This window comes from Abramis brama (assembly GCF_963993115.1).
Source record: "Abramis brama genome assembly, chromosome: 8".
Classification (NCBI taxonomy): domain Eukaryota; kingdom Metazoa; phylum Chordata; class Actinopteri; order Cypriniformes; family Leuciscidae; genus Abramis; species Abramis brama.
The window spans coordinates 3341529-3363626 of NC_139970.1; the positions used below are offsets into that span (position 1 = coordinate 3341529).

Sequence of the window (22098 nt, forward strand, 5' to 3'; positions counted from 1 at the left end):
ACGACCCTTCAGGCGGCCGGGGCGAAGTCTTCTGTTATGAACTGCTCTGAGACTTGAAGGTTGGGATCCAAACGCAGCTTTATTTGAGGGCAATCCAGAGGCGTAATGCAAAGTACAGGCTAGGGTCATACACAGGCAGGCAGTCAAAACAAAGAAACAAACAAAACAAACTAACAGGCAGGGACCAGAGGCAAGAGAGTAATCCAGGGACCAGAGGCAAGAGAGTAATCCAGGGAACAGGGCAAGATATCAAAAAACCAAGAAACAAGAAAACCAGGGAAACGCTCAGAAATGCAGTGAAACACTTAACAAGACTTTGCGGTGAGTGAATGAATGAACAAGATATATATAGACTGAGACTAACAGGATGATAAGACAAAGGTGAATGCAATCAGTGAATGAGGTACAGGTGAATGTGATCAGTGAATGAGTCCAGGCAGTGAGTTCTGGGAAATGTAGTTTGAGAGTGATAATAGTCTTATGTGGAGTGCCCTCTGGTGGCTCTCAATGGCAACTCCAGCTGGTGATCGTTACAGCTTGTGGGCGCTCAGTTTATTAAATACATCCAACCTGAAATGTCTCTTACAAACTATGAAGGGACAATTAATCAATACACTGACATGGCAATGCTAGACAGATAGCCTACTTTGTTTGCACAGTCCTACCGTGATTTTGTCACTCTTCTCTCCACTCCTAGACCTACGTCTGGTGACAGCGGGGAAACTTTTACCTCGATAAAGTTAGGCCTACTTGTTGTATTGCAGAAAAGAAAAGTAAACTTCCAGTAAACTCCAGTTAACCAGTTCATGTTTCTTCTTTAGGTGATTCAAGCAGTAACGACTAATTAGACTCAATACTGCTATTACAGGTGGAATTATGAAATAGAAACAGGCCTTAATGCAAGATTTTAATCATGTCAATACACAATAATTTTTTTTTTTTTTGTAATGCAATGTTTTCAACATAGGGAAATATATACAGCATTTGTCAAATTTTCTCTGGTTCTGCTTCACTATGTCTTGTGACTGCCCTGTGAATGAGTCTGGTTCTTCAGCGTTGTGGTCAAACTGGAGGTCTGGGGGGTTCAAAGCCAGGTGTCATGACAGCTCTCTCTTTTCCCTACAGGTGTCAGGAGTAGGATGGCTTACCGTGAGGTCTTGAGAGGCGTGTCAGGTTTCAGCCGTTGGAGGCCCACCAGTTAGATGACCCCTGTGTGAGTGTTGCCAGAGATGGGTGAAGCCCTAGCATGTGGATCTCCACAGGAAGGAGAGGTATGGTAGTAGTGGGGTGTGTGAGAGACACTCGCTAGTTCGCTAGCTAGTTCGCTAGCTAGAAAATTTGACAAATGCTGTATATATTTCCCTATGTTGAAAACATTGCATTACAAAAAATAAATAAATTATTGTGTATTGACATGATTAAAATCTTGCATTAAGGCCTGTTTCTATTTCATAATTCCACCTGTAATAGCAGTATTGAGTCTAATTAGTCGTTACTGCTTGAATCACCTAAAGAAGAAACATGAACTGGTTAACTGGAGTTTACTGGAAGTTTACTTTTCTTTCTACTTTTCTGGAGAGAAGAGTGACAAAATCACGGTAGGACTGTGCAAACAAAGTAGGCTATCTGTCTAGCATTGCCATGTCAGTGTATTGATTCATTGTCCCTTCATAGTTTGTAAGACACATTTCAGGTTGGATGTATTTAAAAAACTGAGCGAAGCCTATTCATCTGTTAATATGAAACGCGACTTGGCCATTGTAATTAAGGCTACAGCACATCTTGTACAACTTAAACCCTTGGTAGCTAGGTAACGATAAACAAACTGAAAGACCGCAATTCCTGATTTCGCTTTCGTTCACTAAACAAAGATTATGGAAATTAAACATCACTTTTCCATCAAAAAACATGTTGTAAAAAACATAACTTGTTAGATTTATTACCTAGGTTCGCTAGCTAGTTCTGTGCCTGCCTGTGTGCGCTATGGTGCGCGCTGACCCTGATCGACGAGAACCCGCATGAGAGATGTGACGCAGGACGTAACCCTGCCCCCCGGGCGAGATGCCCCAAAATGTATGAATCCCGAAAATCTGACCTGTAGCTATTTAAGGAAATGCCTGTATATGGCGCATACTATTTGAGACTCCAGCTAGGGTGATGAAGTTGCATAAGGGAGCTGAACGGCTCGGATAGCCCTCCATGGAAAAATATCTTTAGGCATAGTTCATCAAAATGTTAAATGTGCCAGCTCAATAAAGTCCATGATGTATTCCTCAATGGGCAGGTCTCCCTGACAGAGACGCATAATCTGTACTGCTGGATTCATGGTTGGGTCGGTCGTTCTGTAACGATGAGGCAGGAATGAAGCGGAGAGAGAATCCACATGCAAGCACTACTTTAATAAAACAAACATAATCCAGGGCAAACAATGGAACTCAGGACAGGAACAATAAACAGTAACACGCAACAGCTACAACAACCGACAAACAACAACTGAGGCCTAGTCCACATGGACACGGGTATTTTTATAACCGGAGTTTTTCCTCCTGCGTTTTAAAAAAAAATCCCGTCCACACGTGCTCGGTTTTAAAAGAAATCTCTGCCTACATGAAAACGCAAAAACACGCTATCAAGCGTTGTCAAGAACATGCCACACCAGCAGGCGGCGATCGCAAAGACACGTTGGCCAATCAGAAGCCTGAATCAGAAGCAAAACCCCGGTTTTACTGTCTACACGACAACACTGCAACCGGCGTTTCTGAAAATTCTCACCCTGGCAGGGGATTTCAAAGATGTTCGGTTTCAGTGGCCTGATACTGCGTTTTCGTGTGGCCGAACGGCCAAACGGCGTAAAAAAAAGTCACGGTTATAAAAATACCTGTGTTCGTGTGGACAAGGCCTGAAGCACAGTGGTTCTTCTTCTTCTTCTTCGTTTGGTGTTTTATGGCGGTTGGCAAACCAACTTTCGGTGCATTACCGCCACCAACTGGACTGGAGTGTGAAGCACTAAAAAACAATAAGCAACTAAATTATATTAAAAAAAAAAAAAACTTTATCCCCTATACTTCAAATTCTCCAATCTACTCCTATTGCTTTGAGATACTTCATTATCGCACCATATATTTTAACTTGTTCTACTTGCTTTCCCAATAGACTTTCCATACTGAATACTACCACACCCAATTTTCTTACTATCCTTTTAAGTACTAACCTTTCTTTTCCATATTTTAAACATTTTATTAAAACATGTTCTATTGTTTCTGCCTGATCACAATAATTACATTTTCCTGTATCATGTTTTCCTATCTTAAACAAGGAATGATTTAATCGTGTGTGCCCTATTCTAGTACGAGAAACAATCGTATCCTCTTTCCTATTCCCAAAAACACTTCTTCCGTTTCCTACTTGCTTCTGAATACTATACAACTGTCTTCCCTTGACCTCATTATTCCATAGTTCTTGCCATTTATTGTTTATGAATTCTTTTATATGACTTTTAACTTAATTTTTGCTCAACGTCACTTGCACATTTATCTCATTATGTTTTACTGCTTGCTTTGCTAGTCTATCTACCACTTCATTGGCCTCCAATCACACATGAGCAGGAACCCACACAAACACTATTAAGCTTACACTACTTATTCTTAGCAAACTTGCAAGTATCTCATATATAATGTCTTGCCTTGATACTTTATTTCCACTTACGAGGCTTGTGATTGCTGCAAACGAATCAGAACATAAAGCTACTAATCTCGGTTTTACGTCCTCTACCCACTGGAGTGCAACCATCATGGCAACTAATTCTGCTGCAAATACAGAGATATGGTCAGTTATTCTTTTCTTGATACTAATTTGAAACTTAGGAATATATACAGCAGCTGCTGTTCTTCCAGAGATAGGATCCTTAGACCCATCAGTAAATATTTGCACCCATGATGAGTAAGTCTGATCTAAATACTGCTGTGCTATAATATTCTTTAGGATGTCTTTCTCATTCTTAATTTTCATTTGAATTTGTAGGTCAATTATTGGCATTGGAAAAATCCATGGTGGTATACTGGATCACAGTAGGGCTAACATCACAATCTTCAATACCCGCTTCTTGTGCTTCTTTTTGAACACTCCATCCCAAGCTTTTAATGTTTTTGTTCCCATGTTCCCAGCATTCTTCTAGTACTCCCTTCACTGGATGATTCTTTTTATGACCTTTTATATTAACCCAATAATTCAGTCTTATTTTATGTCTTCAAAGTTTTACCGGAGCAACACCAACTTCTACCTGTAGAGCTGCTATGGGAGATGTTCTGACTGCACCACAACATATTCTTAGCTTGATTTTGTATTGCTTCAATCTTTTTGAGTGTAGTCTCATTTGCAAAACCGTAAATTATACTTCCATAATCTAAACTTGATCTAATTAAAGTATTATATATTCTTTTCAACGATAATCTACAAGCTCCCCATTCCACCCCTGTTAAACATCTTAATATATTTACTCCTTTTTTACATTTCTTAATCAGATTTTTAGCATGTATAGCAAAAGTCATCCTGGAATCCATCCATACACCGAGATATTTGACTACTGGCACTTGCTCCAATTCCTGCTTATATAACTTTAACTTAACCTCTGGTATTTTTTTCCTTTTAGTAAAACATATAACTTGAGTTTTAGCCACAGATAATCTAAAGCTCCAATTATTTGCCCACCCCTCCACTTCATCTACTGCTTTTTGAATACTTTGTGTTACACATGCAATATTACGTCCTCTTTTCCAAATTGCCCTGTCATCCACAAATAATGCTCTTCCTACATCACCTTTTAAATTACAAAAAACATAATTTATCATAATATTAAATAAAACTGGGCTGCAAACACTTCCTTGAGGAGTTCCGTTCTCTATCTCGTATGTCTCTGAATACTCTACTCCTATCCTAACTTGAATTGTTCTTTCAAGAAGAAAATCCATAATCCAATTATACATCTTTCCTCCAATTCCCATACATTTAATTTTTATTAAAAGTCCCTCTTTCCAAAGCATATCATAAGCTTTCTCGATGTCGAATAACACCCCTACCATTACTTCTTTATTAGCCTGAGCTTTCCTGATATCTGCTTCTAGGCTTAACACAGCGTCCATAGAATTCCGACCTGCCCTAAATCCACTTTGGTATGGTGACATAAGTCCTTTAACTTCCAATATATAATTTAGTCTACGTACAATCATTTTTTCCATCAGTTTATATAAATTAGAAGTTAATGCAATTGGCCTATAATTAATTGGATTAGATTTGTCCTTTCCAGGTTTGCCTATGGGTATTATTATGCCATGCTTCCATGAAGAAGGAAGCTTTCCTGCATTCCAGATCTTATTGAATAAATTTAGAACCACTTTCAATGATCTATCTGATAAATGTTGAATCATTACATAACAAATATCGTCTCTTCCAGGAGATGTATGTTTGACTCCTCCTAAAGCCATCTTTAATTCATAAATACTAAAATCTGCATCTAAGGTGTCTCCAGTAGGGTTCCTTTTCATCAACACGTCTGGATGCTGACTCTTATTCTTATTTCTATTCTTTTTAATATCCTCTGTTACATTATCATCACTATGGACTTTAACAAATACTTTAGCCAGCATTTCAGCCTTTTCTTTATCTGCCACAGCCATTTTTCCTACATCATTTTTTAAAACTGGTATAACGTGATTTCTATATATTCCTCCCATTTTTCTAATTGATCCCCACATTTCACTTATGTCAACATCTCCTCCTATTGAATTACACCAATCTCTCCAGTACTTCTTTTTAGCTGTTCTTACTATTCTTCTCACCTCAGCTAGTGCTCTCTTATAATAGATAAAATCTTCAAATAAATTAGTTTGTTTAATTTTCCTAAATGCTTTATTCCTATTTTTAACTGCGGTACTACATTCTTCTGTCCACCACGGAACTGCTTTCCTTTTTTTACATGATCCCTTTTTACCTATAACTTTATCTGTTACCTCAAACAATACTTTACATATTTTCTCATTACACTCCTCTATATCCTCTATCGCATTGAGATCAAATGATGTTATTTCTACCTCGCTTAAATACTCATACACTTCCCAATTTGCTTTTTTAAATCTCCATCTTGGTGCTAAAAACACATTATGCTCCAATACACTCATCCCTACCTTATATATCCTAACACTCTTTTCAGAGCTTTGGTCAATTTAATTTGGTTTAATGTCACTCCGGGTTCTCCGAATTCCATCATTACTTTAAATTCTTCCACCTCAATCCTACTCACGTGATCCTCCTTTCCACTATCCGTAAATGATCCTTGGCTATTGGTTTTCTTTCTTTTCCGCTTTGCTATTCTACTCCATTCATTCCCTCCAACACTCCCGCTACATGATTCATCCTCCATTTCCGGATCGCTACCGGAGCTACCGTCATTTCCTGCCATCAGTGCTCCAGTCACAGTCCAGTGTTGCCAACCGCCAACTCGTCCAATCCTGGTGACCCGTCAATCCACAGTGGTTTAAATTCACAGGCAAACAAGCTAAACAAGATAACAAGGGGGCGGGCTAATTAGAAACACCTGGAAAGACTAATAAACAAGAAAAACTACAAAGGACTACAAAACATGACACAGAACAGAAAATAACAAAAGTCCACACAAGACAAGGAGAACAATGGCAACAGCAAGAGTACCGTTACACGAGTACAGTAAGGCGGTTTATCTTTATGGGTCAACAAAAGATTGGTCTCTTTAGTTGGCTGAGTCTTCGTCCTCCATTGTGCCTTTGAAAAGAGTTATGTGATCGTGGTTGATGTTCACATGGTTGAAATTATTCTATAATTCTATAGTTGTTTTCCATTTGTTTGTTTTAAATTCCTAATTCCTAATATTACCGTTTTTCTCAGTCGCTTTGGTAATTTTTTTGAATCATGCTTAACATTTGCTAACCAGTAAGTTAATTTCTCAAAATAATTGTAATCAAAGTTTGAAACAGTGCAAGACACCACAGAGTTACAGACATTAAAGCAAATGTGTTACAACACTCCCTGGTCTTTCCGAAGACAGAAGATTCGAGTAAAAGTGCACAACATTTATACATTTAACATCTATATGCTTTTTATTTACCAGTTCAGTCAAGCGGAAGAGCTCAAACCCAGAGTCCAGCTGTGTGTCTATGAAGAGTAACTTCTCTATGAATCCGCCAGCAGGGTTTAAGAGTGGAGACACATGGCCTGATCTCAGGTATATAATTTATATAAAAGTTATGCTTATAGTATTTGATTTTTATGAAATTGTTATTAATATACAGCGGTTTAATGATCTGGATTTTAACTGAATAATTCTAAATTCCAATCCTTTAAGTTTCAGTCTATTAATGATTATCATTGTGGTCTTGTGTAAAAATCTATGCAATGTATTGGTAATACATTCACACCAGTGGTGGGACGTCAAGGGCCAGCAAGGCCTTCTCTGCTGGCCTAAACACTATCAGAATCACTGACTTGCACTTTAATATATTTTTTCCATGAATGAGTGTTCAATTATTCCCAGTAGTGCATTCTCTTAATTTAATAGCTTTTCTCTTGGTTGCGCTGCTTCCAGTAGTGTATATTTATTTTAGTGCTTTTATCCAATTATATTTCAGCCATCATGTGTTGCCAGAATCGAAGAAATCTGCCTTGAGGCCCTCAGAAACAATAGTGCGGGCACCTGTAGCTTAAAATGAATGTCAATGAAACCGTATCAGATAATCAGTCAGACTTAATCAGCCAATCAGATTTCGATATGACTGCACCGGGACCATCTAGCAGGCGTACAATAATGTCGGCATTTTCACATCCTTTGATTGGATGGTCAGAGCGCGTACTATCACTGGTAGTCAGAGCTAGCAAACCGCATCTGTAGCGAACTGCATACTAAACTATATTCCAGTAGATTTAATCGTTTTTCAACCCACAAATTAATGTTTCTTTCCCTCCTCGACCCCCAGCAGGTTCAAACCTACCGTAAAAAAAACCCTTATTCAGGTTTATCCAGCTTAATGCTATCTGTCTGGGTAAATACAAAACTGACAGTAATGTATGCCACAAATGATTTTGAAGGCAAAAGTCCCACTGATCTCATTGATTTTGTTACAAAATCTGTGTGAGAGCATGGGTCAGCTGTACACATCGTCATGTTTTGCGGTGTCTGTCCCTGTTCACGGCTTCTGTCGAGCGCACACTCTCAGCCCTAAAGAGAATTAAAACCTATGCCAGAAATACGACGGGACAGACTCGACTTTATTGTTGGAACTAAAACGCACAGATAGCCTGTACAACAGAGTAATTTAAGTATTTTTAAAGAAAGAAATTAGGATGGATTATGTGTAAAAAAATAATCAGTAACAGTTTTGTTTTTTTTGCCCCCGTTTTTTCCGTGGTGAATATGATTTTCTTTAAAAAATTTCCAGAAGTTTTTTTCAAACATTCAAACTATTGTAACATCAGACAAGGGACTATTATAACCATTGAAGTACAAAACAAGGGAGGCTCCATTTCTGAACTTAAAATCGGAATGCAAAAACCACTGTACACAAACGCACAAGCCGAACTCACTCGCTCGTTTCTCTCTACCCCGCCTTTTCCGAACTCACCGCATTAAACCAATAACTGCCGGTGCAAAATAAATTATAGAGAGTCTGTGCGCTGCTACACTATTGAAAGTGATTAATTGAGGTAGGACACCACTGAATGCCTAGGTGTGAAATGCACGGCCCGCCACTGATTCACACACTGTAAAAGCTGGTGGTCTGTTACTCAGTTAATGACACAATTACATCAATATCAGTGTGTCTGATTCTTTACCCTCTTTATTCTGATTTAAGGTCAAATCTTCAATCCAGTCCATTTAAAAACAACACTGGGTTCAAGCCTGTGAGTCAACAACAAGACTTTAATGAAAGCATGTATCCTGGTTTCAGGTAAAATGCAGGACTTTTGTTGTTGTTGTTGTTGTTGTTGTTTCATTTTAGGTGCTGCAATTCACATCACACATCACTCAAACACATGATTAATGATGGAAACATTTCAGAAACCTAATGATGCTCTGTGTCCCATAATACAGCAAACAAATACTTTTGTAATCTATGGTTATTTACTTCTCCAACTTCTGTAATAATGTGGCATTTTAATCTTACAGCCATGACTCTAAACCTGCTGAAGTCCTCAACACATTGAGATCAAATCTGAGAAAGAAGTTTGAGTGTTTGTATGAGGGAATATCAAAGCAGGGAAACCCAACACTCCTGAATGAGATCTACACAGAGCTCTACATCACAGAGAGTGAAAGTGGCGGGATCAATAATGAGCATGAGGTGAGACAGATTGAGACACAGTCCAGGAGAGCAGAAACAGAGGACACACCGGTCAAATGCAGTGACATCTTTAGACCTTTACCTGGACAAGACAAACCCATCAGAACTGTGCTGACAAAGGGAGTCGCTGGCATTGGGAAAACAGTCTCTGTGCAGAAGTTCATCCTGGACTGGGCTGAAGGGAAAGAGAATCAGGACGTCCAGCTGATATTTCCACTTGCTTTCAGAGAGCTCAACTTGATGAAGGACAACACACTCAGTCTTTCAGATCTTCTTCATGTATTTTTCCCTGAAACCATAGAAGTGGAAATATCCAGTGATGAGTATAAAGTGTTGTTCATCTTCGATGGTCTGGATGAGTGTCGTCTGTCTCTGAACTTTAAGAGCGAAGTGAAACTGTGTGATGCATCTGAATCAGCCTCAGTGGACGAGCTGCTGACGAACCTCATTGAGGGGAATCTGCTTCCCTCTGCTCTCATCTGGATCACCTCCAGACCAGCAGCAGCGGATCTCGTCCCCTCTGAGTGTGTCCATCGAGTGACAGAGGTACGAGGCTTCAGTGACACACAGAAGGAGGAATACTTCAGGAAGAGAATCAGTGATCAGAGTCTAGCCGACAGGATCATCTCACACCTGAAGTCCTCAAGGAGCCTCTTTATTATGTGCCACATCCCAGTGTTCTGCTGGATCTCAGCCACTGTTCTAGAGGAGATGTTGAGTGAATCAGAGAGAGGGGAGATTCCCAAGACTCTCACTCAAATGTACACACACTTCCTGCTCATTCAGACCAACATCAAGCATGAGAAGGACTATGAGAAGAAAGTGAAAGATGAAGACATGATTGTCAAACTGGGGAGACTGGCTTATCGGCAGCTTGTGAAAGGCCACCTGATCTTCTATGAGGAAGACCTGAGAGAGTGTGGCATTGATGTGGCAGAAGCATCAGTTTACTCAGGATTGTGCACTCAGATCTTCAGAGAGGAGTTGGGCTTGTGTCAGGGGAAAGTCTTCTGCTTTGTTCATCTGAGCATTCAGGAACATCTAGCAGCTCTATATGTGCATCTCTCCTTTATCAACAATAACATCAATGTGTTTGACCAGATCACCAAACCAACTAATGGAGAGACATTTTCCCTATCTGATCTCCATCAGAGAGCTGTGGATGAGGCTTTACACAGTAAAAATGGGCATCTGGACCTTTTCCTTCGTTTCCTTCTGGGTCTGTCAGTGAAGTCTAATCAGAGTCTCTTACAAAAACTAAAGACACATACAGCAAATAGCTCTCACAACAATGAGAGAACACTTGACTATATTAAAGAAAAGATCAGTGAGAATCCCTCTCCAGATAAATACATTAATCTGTTTCATTGTCTGAATGAACTGGGGGATCTTTCTCTTGTGAACGAAGCTGAACCTCATATGGATGGAGGATTACGTCATGTGAAACTCTCCTCGTCTCAGTGGTCAGCTTTAGTGTTTGTGTTGTTGTCCTCAGAGGAGACACTGCAGGAGTTTAACCTGAAGAGATTATTTGGAGGCAGAAAAGATCAGTAAGTAGCAATGAGTGCAATCATTACAGTCTAAAACAATATGAACGAAGAGAAACTCAGAGATCAGAGGTGTTTAAATCACGGGTCACATATTGATTTCTGGGATATTGTACATAATTTGCGGGTGTTTCTCAAACCGTGGCTGTGTCCTAGTAAGGCTGCATATCTCGACTGCCATGTCATCAAGCGCCTCTGAAGGCTGTCTCAGTTTGAATGATGTTTTGAAGACAGACTTCATTTTGTGTCTTTAATTCAGCTCATTTTGAAGGATGCATCAACTTTGCACACATTCCAATTCACGTAAAAGAACTGATGGAAAATGAGTTGGCACTGAGTTTATCTGAGTTCATTATGAAATGTAAGAAACAAATGTTTTCGGAGATGAAGGCATACATGTTATCTTTTGTTTCTGTGTAAATTAATCACTGAACACTAAACTGACAATAATGTAAGACACTGGGAGACACAGACGGCTGTCAATCACTGTATTGCATTGAAAAAAAAATTTAATAGAAAGTATTTTTCCAAAATTAAGTTTTAATAGTAATAGCAAGTGGACATCCGCGGATCCTCCTGATGATGAAAATTATGTCACGCGGACGGCCAAAGTAAACTTGATAAAACAGTTAATGGCCTTGATGGCGTTCCTGGTGGCGTTTAGCTCGTCACAGTGGCGTAGCGGACGGGCACACAGGGTATATTAAATTACTGTTGTTATTATTATTATATTATTTGTAGGCGCCTTTCAAGACACCCAAGAACACCTTACAGAAAAAATAAACAAGACATTAATACAAGCCCAACAATAATATCAATAGTAAAATCAAAATAATAACTACGATCTTGATCCTAAAACTAAGTCCAGGAAATTAAATTGGAATGAGGAAATTTATGTAGGATAAACTCATCTAAACAGATGAGTTTTAAATTGTGATTTGAATTGATGGAGAGTCCAGTTGGCGAATGTGAAGTGGAAGAGAATTCCAGAGACGTGGGGCAGAGCGGCTGTAGGCTCTAGCCCCCATGGTGCTAAGACTGAATGTTGGTACAGTTAAAATGTCAGCCCCTGGAGAAACGAAGTGTTCGAGAAGGATTATAAGGAAGAAGCAGATCTGAGAGGTATGTGGGGGCAAGGTCATGGAGGGCTTTGAAGGTAAGCAGAATAATTTTGTAGTTGATCTGGTGAGGAACATGAAGCCAGTGGAGCTGAGTAAGAAGCGGTGTGATGTGGTCAGTTGATCTGATGTAGGTAATAATCCGAGCTGCCGAGTTCTGAATGGATTGGAGGCGATAGAGAAGTTTATTTGAGGAACCAATGAGGAGGGCGTTGCAGTAGTCAATGCGGGATGTGATCAAGGCATGAACAAGGACCTGTGTATTGTGTTGGGAGTCTAGAGATGTTGCGGAGGTGAAAGTAAGAAGTCCGAGTGATATTGCTGATGTGAGGGTCAAAGGAAAGTGTACTGTCTAGAATGACACTGATACTTTTGACTTGGGAGGCGGTGGGAATCAGAGAGCCATCAACTGATATAGTAAATGGGTGACTTTTGGAGAGTGTGGCCTTTAAACCACTGAGGAGAACCTCACTTTTATTTCCATTGAGTTTGAGAAGATTGATTGACATCCAGTTGCTGATAGCTTGCAGACAGGAGGTGCACAGGAGGTGAGAGTGGAGGGGGGAAGAGAGGCGTTAGGTTTTGTGGAGAGATATAGTTGTGTATCGTCGGCGTAACAATGAAAATTGATCCCAAAGGAACGGAGAATGTTGCCGAGAGGTAATATATAGATAATAAAAAGCAGTGGTCCCAGCACTGAGCTTTGAGGAACACAATGGGTGACTGTTGTAGATTTTGATGTGACATTTTTTTTCCCTGAATTAACTGTTTTCTATTATGAAGATATGACGTGAACCAGATTAGTGCATTGTTAGCAATCCCGATGGAAGCCAGACGTTCCAAAAGAATTGTATGAGAGATGATGTCAAAGGCTGCAGTGAGGTCGAGAAGAACCAGGATGGACAGAATATCCACCTCTATATCAGGCTTCTCTGCTGCTTTCTTCACACATTTGTCAGCCAGTTAATTACCTCCTACACCTATATGAGCTGGTATCCATAAAAATGTAGTACTAATACCAGACTTAAGCAGATTGTTTGCTAGTTGCATTATTTCAAACACTTTGTCTTGTCTAGACTTGAGCTGAGTTTGAAGCAATCACATCTTGTCTTTGTTTTGTCTATTGAGATTCTAAACCCCCATTGAAGGGCCCGCTCTTGGACTCTGTTTACTGCCTGCTGCATCTTATCCACCACAAAATATATATTTCTTCCCTTTTTCCACTTTGCTCCATCGTCTGCAAACAATGCTACCCCGACTAAATTCTGTATATCCTTAAAAACATTCACAATCATTATTGTCAGGGCTTGACATTAACTTTTTGAGGCACTTGTCCTTCGGACAAGTAAATTTATGTTTTACTTTTGTTCACAAAAGTCACTTGTCCGGATAAAGATTTATAATTTTATCATTTATTTATTTTTTGGTGTTTTGCTAATGCAGAATTCGAACAAACCATTGAAAGTATCCAAACACTATCAATATTAATACAATTCAGTTGAAACAGTAGAAAGGAATGTGTCCCAAGAACAGAGTTCCCCTTCAAGAAATAAGGATCTCCAGACTCCAGATCTCCAGACTCCATAATACAAAGTAATACTTTGCACGCTGGTGTGCAGTGTATCACCAGAGGAAGTGGTGACTCTTGTAGGTATCCTCAGTATTTGCAAGCTAGCTAGACTTACTGTATACTATATCTAAAATAATTTTGTAGACATAGAGATGCACCGATTACAATTTTCTAGGCTGATTCCGATTTCCCATTGAGTTTGACCTGCCGATTCCGATTTCTTTTTTTTCTAACCACTTTACAGCACACACAAATATTTATTTTTGTTCTTTTCTTGAACCCTTTCACGCATAAGTTTAAAATATTATAACTGACAAACGTTCCCTTTAATGTTTCCATGGCGACGCGTCACGCGATACACCGCAGCCACAATAATACTGTATGACAGATGTGTCGCTTTTATTTCGATTTTCCTTTTTTATTCAAAATATTCACAAACTTGCTTACCATGTCATCGACTAGCCTATCTGATATTCCGATTCTCAAATACGTGTAAGTGAGTGTGTTTGGTCGTAAAACCTTTATAAATAATCTTGATCTATAACATGAGATGGGCGCCACAATTTTGTCCTGTCAGTCGGATTTACTGCACGTGAATTCATCAGTTTCTCCCGAAATAAATGCAAGAAAGTGGCCGGTGAACTGAGAAGAATAGAGTAAACTTTATAGTTACTTCCACTATGTTTGTCTGATATGAATAACACATGTCGGCAAATTATATTTGAATAGATTGTTATTGCTGCTTCCACAGACATCAGTGTGTATTTTACAAACTCCAAATGTATTTTTTTACTCGTGCTTATGTGTATTTAAATATCTGAAACCTAAAATAAACATTATGAGGTTGAAAACACTGCTTAGTTGTGATACATGACAGCGCTGAACGCGTCCGACTCTGGCTCAGCGCCAGGCAACGCGCGAAAGCACAGTTTGAATCTGGCAGTTGTGCGACGTCTCAAATCGGTAAAATTAAATTTGTAAAATTATAGACGTAATGAGTGGCACATAACGTGAAGTAACATGGCATTTTATTTTGTTTGAAATTTAACTTGTCCAGTGGGACAACTAATTTTCTCTTCCACTTGTCCTACAAAAAAATCCACTTGTCCCGGACAAGCGGACAAGCCTTAATGTCGAGCCCTGATTGTAAATAATAGTGGACTAATAATGCTCCCTTGTGGGACACCATTTTCCACACTGTAATTCTCACTTAATTGCCAATTTATTTTAATTGATCTGTCAGATAAAAACCCTTTTATCCACTGGAACATCATTCCCTTAAATCCCATTAGTTTTAGCTTAATCAGCATACCTTTTTTCACAACATATCATATGCCTTTTCAATATAAAAAAATACTACCGCTACAGATTCTTTGCTCAGATTATTTCCTTAATGCCATATTGAGTTCAGACTTTGTAAATAATACATCCAATACCCCTACTTCACTATCCTCATTTCCAAACACATTCTGCTATTTTCCAACTGTTTCTTCTCTTCCTCGGTTTTCTTCATGATTTAAATTTCCTGTGCTGTGCACCTTGACTAATGTTTTTGCTACAACCTCTGCTTTTACCTTATTACTAGTGATAGTTCTTTGCCCCTCAATCAGCATTGGATATCCATATTTTTTTTATCATATTCCAAATTCTCTCCACTGGAGTAGTTCGTCCAATAGAGTCACAGAACTTTTTCAAGTGATCTTTTTAGCTTGCCTTACTGTTTTGCTGACTATTGCCTGGGCTCTTTTATATTAAACTAAATTCTGAAAATGATGCGTTTAACTCTTTAAATGCTCTATTTCTATCTTTTATTACTTCCTTACAGTCTTTCGACCACCATGGAACTATTTTATTTAAAGGGGTCATGACATGAGAAACCAAATATGCCTTGATCTTTTGGTATATGAGGTCTTTGTACCATTAAAACTTCCTGCAAATTTCATAGCTTAAGATGTCCTCCCCATTATAAACAAAGCATTTATTTAATCAAGCTCTAATTACAGCTCGTTGGGGATCCATGGTAAGAAGTGATGTCACGGTACGAAGTGACGTACCAGTCTCCCGCGCAAGACAACTCATTTCGCGTCATCGCATCGCTGTCATGCCCACAGGTGTTCAGTCGACGAGCAGCGAGTGGGTCTGTTTACAAGAAGATTGCGATAACGCAGATGTGCTGTTCATGGCTGTGGACAAACAAAATGTTTGAATATGCTGCCGAACGATCCAGACGTCAGGGAAAAATGGATGCAGTTTATTTTTTGCTGACGTCCCAGTCACGGCAGTGTTAATTTAAGCGTGTGTTCTCTACATTTCAAGGATGACTGTTTTGAGAACAAATCGCAGTATGATGCTGGCTTTGCCAGAAAACATTTGCTTAAAGATCAGGCCGTGCCGACTATTCTGGGCCTAACAATGACGTTGCAAACTGTAAGTAATGTATTTCTACTTAAAACTACTTTTAGCCAATGACTTTAGCCAATCATAACAGTGGGTGTTAACACTGAACTCTTAAATGGAAAACACCCCCAAAACAGACTGTTTGAATCAGAGGATGAGAAACAGGGTGGGAAAAGGTCATAAATCACTACAATTGAACTTCACAGACCACATTGCAAGGACATATAGATTTGCCTTGTACAACATTAGGAGGATCAGGCCCTTCCTATCAGAACATGCTACACAACTCCTTGACCAAGCGTTAGTTTTATCTAGACTGGACTATTGTAACGCTCTCCTGGCTTGTCTTCCAGCTTGCACAGTCAAACCTCTGCAACTGATCCAGAATGCCGCAGCTAGAGTGGTCTTTAACAAGCCGAAAAGGGCACATGTCACTCCCCTCCTCACAAAATTCCACTGGTTGCCAGTTGCCGCTCACATCAAATTCAAGACACTGACGTTTGCCTACAGAACAACCACTGGTTCTGCTCTCTGTTACTTAAACTCATTACTTCAGACTTATGTGCCATCCAGAAACTTGCGCTCTGCAAGCGAACAACGTCTTGTGGTGCCATCTCAAAGAGGCACAACATCTATTTCTCGGACCCTTACCATGACTGTTCCCTGCTGGTGGAATGATCTGCCTAACTCAACCAGAGTTCTTTTTTTTTCGACAGCACTTTATCCAGTAATACTAATGCTTTCTCTACTATTCTACTCGACTCTATTCTGTTCTATAATTACAAAATAAGAAAATAAAATCTGCGTTAGATTAAACTGAGAAGGGTCATAGCACTTGCATATTGTTGTCCTACTGTTAGTTTAACTGCTTCTATTGTTCTCATTTGTAAGTCGCTTTGGATAAACGCGTCTGCTAAATGAATAAATGTAAATGTAAACCCTGACATCGCAACTCATGTAACCAGTAAAGACCTTTCCTGGGAGTTTTTCTTCCTCAAAAGTTAACAAGATTGAAAGACTGTCACATATATTTCCATTCCTTCTTATTTTTAGTCGTTTTGCTTCCCTGACCTTAACATTGTTTATTCCTTCTTTCACTGAATCCACTGACTCACTCAGAGGAATTCCTGTGATTACACCTCTAACAAGCTTCTTGTCATACACCATTGAACACTTTACTTGCTGTCCATTTAGTTTATTTATCTTTATTACTTTCTGATGTTGTTCCACATTTTTACATATTACCAGTAAAGAACCATTTCTCTATTTCTTTTGTGCTCCTTACCTCCCCAATATCTTTATGTAGAGTTTTGGTTAGTTGGATTGGACTCCACTCATCAAAAATAGTCCCCTCTTGCAACAGTTTGATAAATATCTTGAACTCATCTTCACTCCTTTTCACTGTTTTTTTCCCTTGTCGATGTCACTTCCATCCGATTGTCTCTATCTTTATTTTTGCGTTTTTTCTTTACTACTTTCTATCCTTCCAAACTCCCGCTTCCAACATCGATCTCCCCATCCTCACTTCCTGATCTGCCACTTCCTGACCCCTGACCATTCACAGTCCAGTTGTTGCCAACTGCCTGAAGTTCTCGGTCAACAGACAAACGTCTACGCTCTTTTCCTACAGATGCAGTCATTCCCCTCCCTCCATTTTCCTCAAGTACCGACTTCAGGTTTGGTCTTGGTTTGTGTAGGCCAAACCCCAGCCCTTTTTGGGCCACACCATTTTCAGGTACATATAACACTGAATACAAATACAAATACTTCATCTGTTTGATAATCAATAATAATCCATTCATAAATATATATTAACTAGGGCTGGGAATCGATAAAAAAAAATTAACTAATTAATTGCACAATTTCTGTAATTAATTGCAATTAATTGCGCTTCCCCCAAGCTTGTAATCATCAATATTTAAACTTAGAATCACCTAATTAAACAACACAGGAAAAAAAGGGAACAGAAAATAGCCCTATATTAAAATATTAAACATCAATATATCAATATATTATTCTTTTTCAATAATCAATCAACATAATCAATTTAACAGATTATTATTATTATTATTATTATTTTATTAATTATTAAAACAAAATATAGTCCTACAAAGCTATTATTACCAGAGCATGTGATCAGAGCAGGTCATTTTACCATTGTTGCCCAGCATGACTATACCAGCTCAGCAAACAGAAGTCAACAGAGAAATTTCACGTTACTTGAGTGGACTTTACTTTTCCAGTGCTTAGTAGGCTACATGATTGAAGCCTTTGGGCCGTTAACGACAGAGCCGCCGACACACACACACACACACGGAACGGAGAGCGCGCCGCTGCTGGGCCATTAACGACAGAGCGAGCCGACACACACACACACACACACACACACGCGCGCGCGCGCGCGGAGCACAGAGCGCGCCGACACACATACACACACACACGCGCGTGCGCGCGGAGCACAGAGCGCGACGCACATACCGAGCGGAAAAGACCCGCTCATGAAAGCTGCCCGAGAATGAATCCTGACCGCCGAACATGGAGGGGCGGGACGGCATATTTTGTTTTTTTTAATAGCAGACGCAACAGGAAATCATTAAAACGAGGCAAAAAAAAAAAAGTGCTGCGTCAATTGCGTTATTTTTTTTTAACGCGTTAAACATTTCAAATTAATCGCAAAGATTAACGCGTTAATTCCCCCAGCCCTAATATTAACATAATACATAATATAATACACTTAACACATAATTTTTGCTTTTAAATACACACACGAACACCTATTCACACTAGACAATGGTTTCACCAGCTTCCGGTTGCAATGCGCCGGCGCGACCCGGCCGTGACGTCATCAGCGGATGCCGCTCGATCATTCGGTTTGGCCAGCGCAACTTTCCGTTGGAAGACTGACTCCACTCACACAGACACACAAAACAGGGACGAAACAACGAGACAGTGCAGTGTAACGCTGCCTTCACACTATGGTACTGATAAACAAACCTGAATTCTTAACTTTTAATAAAATAAATAATATAGTATTTTATAACGATAAGTTGTCATGTCATTTTTTTATTTTCATTATTTTCTAACGTTATTAGGGCAGTTAATACAATTAAAATGTATAATTAAATATTGTGGCCCCCACTCATTCACATACAGCCAGTCCTGGGCAACTTTCCTCCACGCAGCAGCCTTCCGATTAATGTCTCTATAACCCTCATCAGAGAGATCATACAGAATTGCACATTCTGACACTGACAAAATCAACCATTCTAATCTCTCTGCCATTTTTGTTCTACTCGCTTCCGATGCTTTTCAACGGTGTAGTACGACGTCCGCTGGGGGCGTATTGCATATTACCGAGCTGATTTCAACTGCCAGTGTGAAGGCGGCGTAAGTGTATGAAATGACCGGGAAATGGATATGGAAGGGAGAGGGGAGAGTGGAGAAATGGGTGAATGTCAATGAGCTATCAGCATCACGTGTGCACTCGCTCCTATGATAGCAGCAATGTGTGGGAGGAACGAGACGTGAATGAATGAGGTCATTATGTATGCGTGCGTGTGTGTTAGTGATGTGTCGTTCATGAACAATTCGTACATTTTGAACGAATCTTTAATATGACTCGGAGTTGTCCGAGTTGACTACCAAGTTGTCTCAGAGAGTGATTCGTTCATTTTGTGTTGACATTGCACGCAAATAGGTTCTGTTCAGGTCGTTCATTCTTCAAGTCACAAACCCATAGGCTGAATGCAAAAACAGAAATGATTAGTTCATCTTATATATATATATATAAACCAAAACTAATAATAATAATAATAAAAACACCACAGATGCACAAGAAACATTTAACAATAAAAAAAAGAGACGGACAGGGACAATAACAAGATGGAACTTTTTTATTTTTCAGATAATGTTTATTGCACATATATTTTGATAATTTTATGTTGGTTCCTAAATATAAAACAATATACATTCAGACCCAGTCCATAATACGAATCTAATGTTGTATTTGTAGCGAGATACCAGTGGTCACATGACAAAAGAATGAAGGACTCAGACCCGAAAGATTCGAAAGATGAACTAATCATTTCTGTTTTTGCATTCAGCCTATGGGTTTGTGACTTGGAAAACGAATGACTCAAACCCGAAAGGTCTAAGGTCGAAGTCCAAAGTAGTCGATTGTTGAGTTCACGCGCATAGGTTTAGTTACCTATGATCACACGCGTGAACTCGACAATCGACTACTTTGGACTTCGACCGAAAACAGGATGTAAATACAGGTATGAGCGCTGGCTGAATTAACATCACTTTTATTCATATCTTTCACATCTACTGCAGTCAGATTTACCCGTGTTCACTCTGAAGGAATCACTCACATTGGCTGGGCACTTGTAATGACACATCAAGGATGTTAAGAGGCTAAAAGCAGGTTTAAAACTTGCCCCATTGAAGTCAACAGGGTGCAAATTTTAAAAAGAGGATAACACGGTGTAGGCAACACCGATTTTTGTCGTTGTTCTCTGTACTGACAGCACTCCAAATTTACAAAAAAATGAGCTCAATGTTAAAATTGACCGGAGTTCTCCTTTAAGCGAGTCATTGTGAAGAGGCAAAAACAACGCAAGAAGTGCTCAAAATACAAAGTTCAGGCATTATTCAGAGTAGCATAAGCCCGATAAGCGAAGAAAGGTTTTTTTGTTTTTTTTATGAGGTTAAGTGCTCACGGAAGAGAAGGGTTTTCAGTTGTCTTTTGAACGTTGTCAGGGATTCTGCATTCCGGATGAGGGTGGGGAGAACATTCCACCAGCAGGGAACTGTGAATGAGAATGTTCTGGAAAGTGATTTTGTGGCTCTCTGTGATGGAACCACGAGACGTCGCTCGTTGGCCGATCGTAGGCTTCTGGTAGGGATGTAGACTCGTAGGAGTGAGTGAAAGTAGGAGGCAGCTGAGCCATATGTATGTATCATATGTATGTATCATATGTTGAGCCATATGTATGTATCATATGTATTCTCTCGTTATTTCATCTGACTCCATAAATGAAAAGGTTTTAATGATATCTGTGCATCATTAAATGTGAGCGAATGTTTGACTATTCCTTTTAACTCTTTAATGAAAATAATGTCAAAGTCAGTTAGAATAATCATATGTAACAATTTATTATGTCAGGTAAATGTATCATGCCAATAATCGATACAAAACATCAAATGATCTGGAATAAAGAGAAAAGATGCGAACCTAACATTAAAATACATGATGCTAAGAGTTTTGGTCACTCTTAGCATCATGGGCCAACTTCAGTTACAAAAAGGGCCCGAACCCTTTTCTACATTCCATTATATAGACAGAACCTCTTTCACATGGAAACATCTGCTAACAATGGGAATTTACTTTCAGAGTTGACACCTTTTGGGGGTGGGAGACCATTTGCCTAGAAACCACCTTCCTTTGTGTGGAAGCCATCCTACCATCTCTAAACTCTTAAAAATCTTATCACCTTTTGTTTTACTTATTTGGAAATGAGACCTTTGTACCAGTCGCACAGAGACATGATACCAAACATGTATAATACTCGATGATATTTATTCACATTAAACCATATGGATTTTTGGGTAATTTTCATGTGGTCTCAGCATGAGAGAGGGGGAGTGGGGAAGAGGGGGAGAGATGTATTCTGAGGTGAGACTTTGCAGCTCAAATGGTGAGTTCACATGTTAATTTCCATTGTTCTCTCAGAGAGTAATTCTCTCTTCCAGTTTTTCCAGTCTTACAAATGTAATCAACATTTTCCTAATTACTAGATGTCTTGGGCTATTTAACATGAAGTTTTTATTGTATTCGGCAGAAATTAACGAAATGACTCGAAAAAAGATTTGCTAATTTTGCATAAATAAATAAATAAAACTTCCCACTACTAGTGCGCACGTGTGTGTATGTGTGTGTGTGTGTGTGTGTGTGTGTGTGAGTGAGTGAGTGCTGCTTTCCCAGCAGTGGCAGCTAATGTGACTTTATCACAATTAGCTTACTTCTCATTTCCAAAACAAATTGTTTAACACAAAATACTTATTGATTCATGAAAATATACGCATTTGACAGGACAAAA

The 22098-nt window shown here is 39.3% G+C and overlaps 2 protein-coding genes across 2 annotated transcripts in view; one reads left to right on the forward strand and one right to left on the reverse strand.

Annotated features, from left to right (window-relative positions):
- LOC311088076 (radial spoke head 10 homolog B-like) overlaps window positions 1–22098 on the reverse strand; it is a 304215-nt gene that overhangs the window by 146770 nt on the left and 135347 nt on the right. The gene's annotated exons all lie outside the window — the stretch shown is intronic.
- Window positions 968–22098, forward strand: part of LOC311088048 (NLR family CARD domain-containing protein 3-like) — a 38157-nt gene continuing 17026 nt past the window's right edge. Inside the window, exons 1-4 of the mRNA XM_084121686.1 lie at window positions 968–1271; window positions 7139–7252; window positions 8877–8972; window positions 9191–10915. Of these exons, the coding sequence (XP_083977812.1) occupies window positions 7185–7252; window positions 8877–8972; window positions 9191–10915 (1889 nt within the window). The 5' untranslated portion in view covers window positions 968–1271; window positions 7139–7184. The remainder of the gene's footprint in view (window positions 1272–7138; window positions 7253–8876; window positions 8973–9190; window positions 10916–22098) is intronic.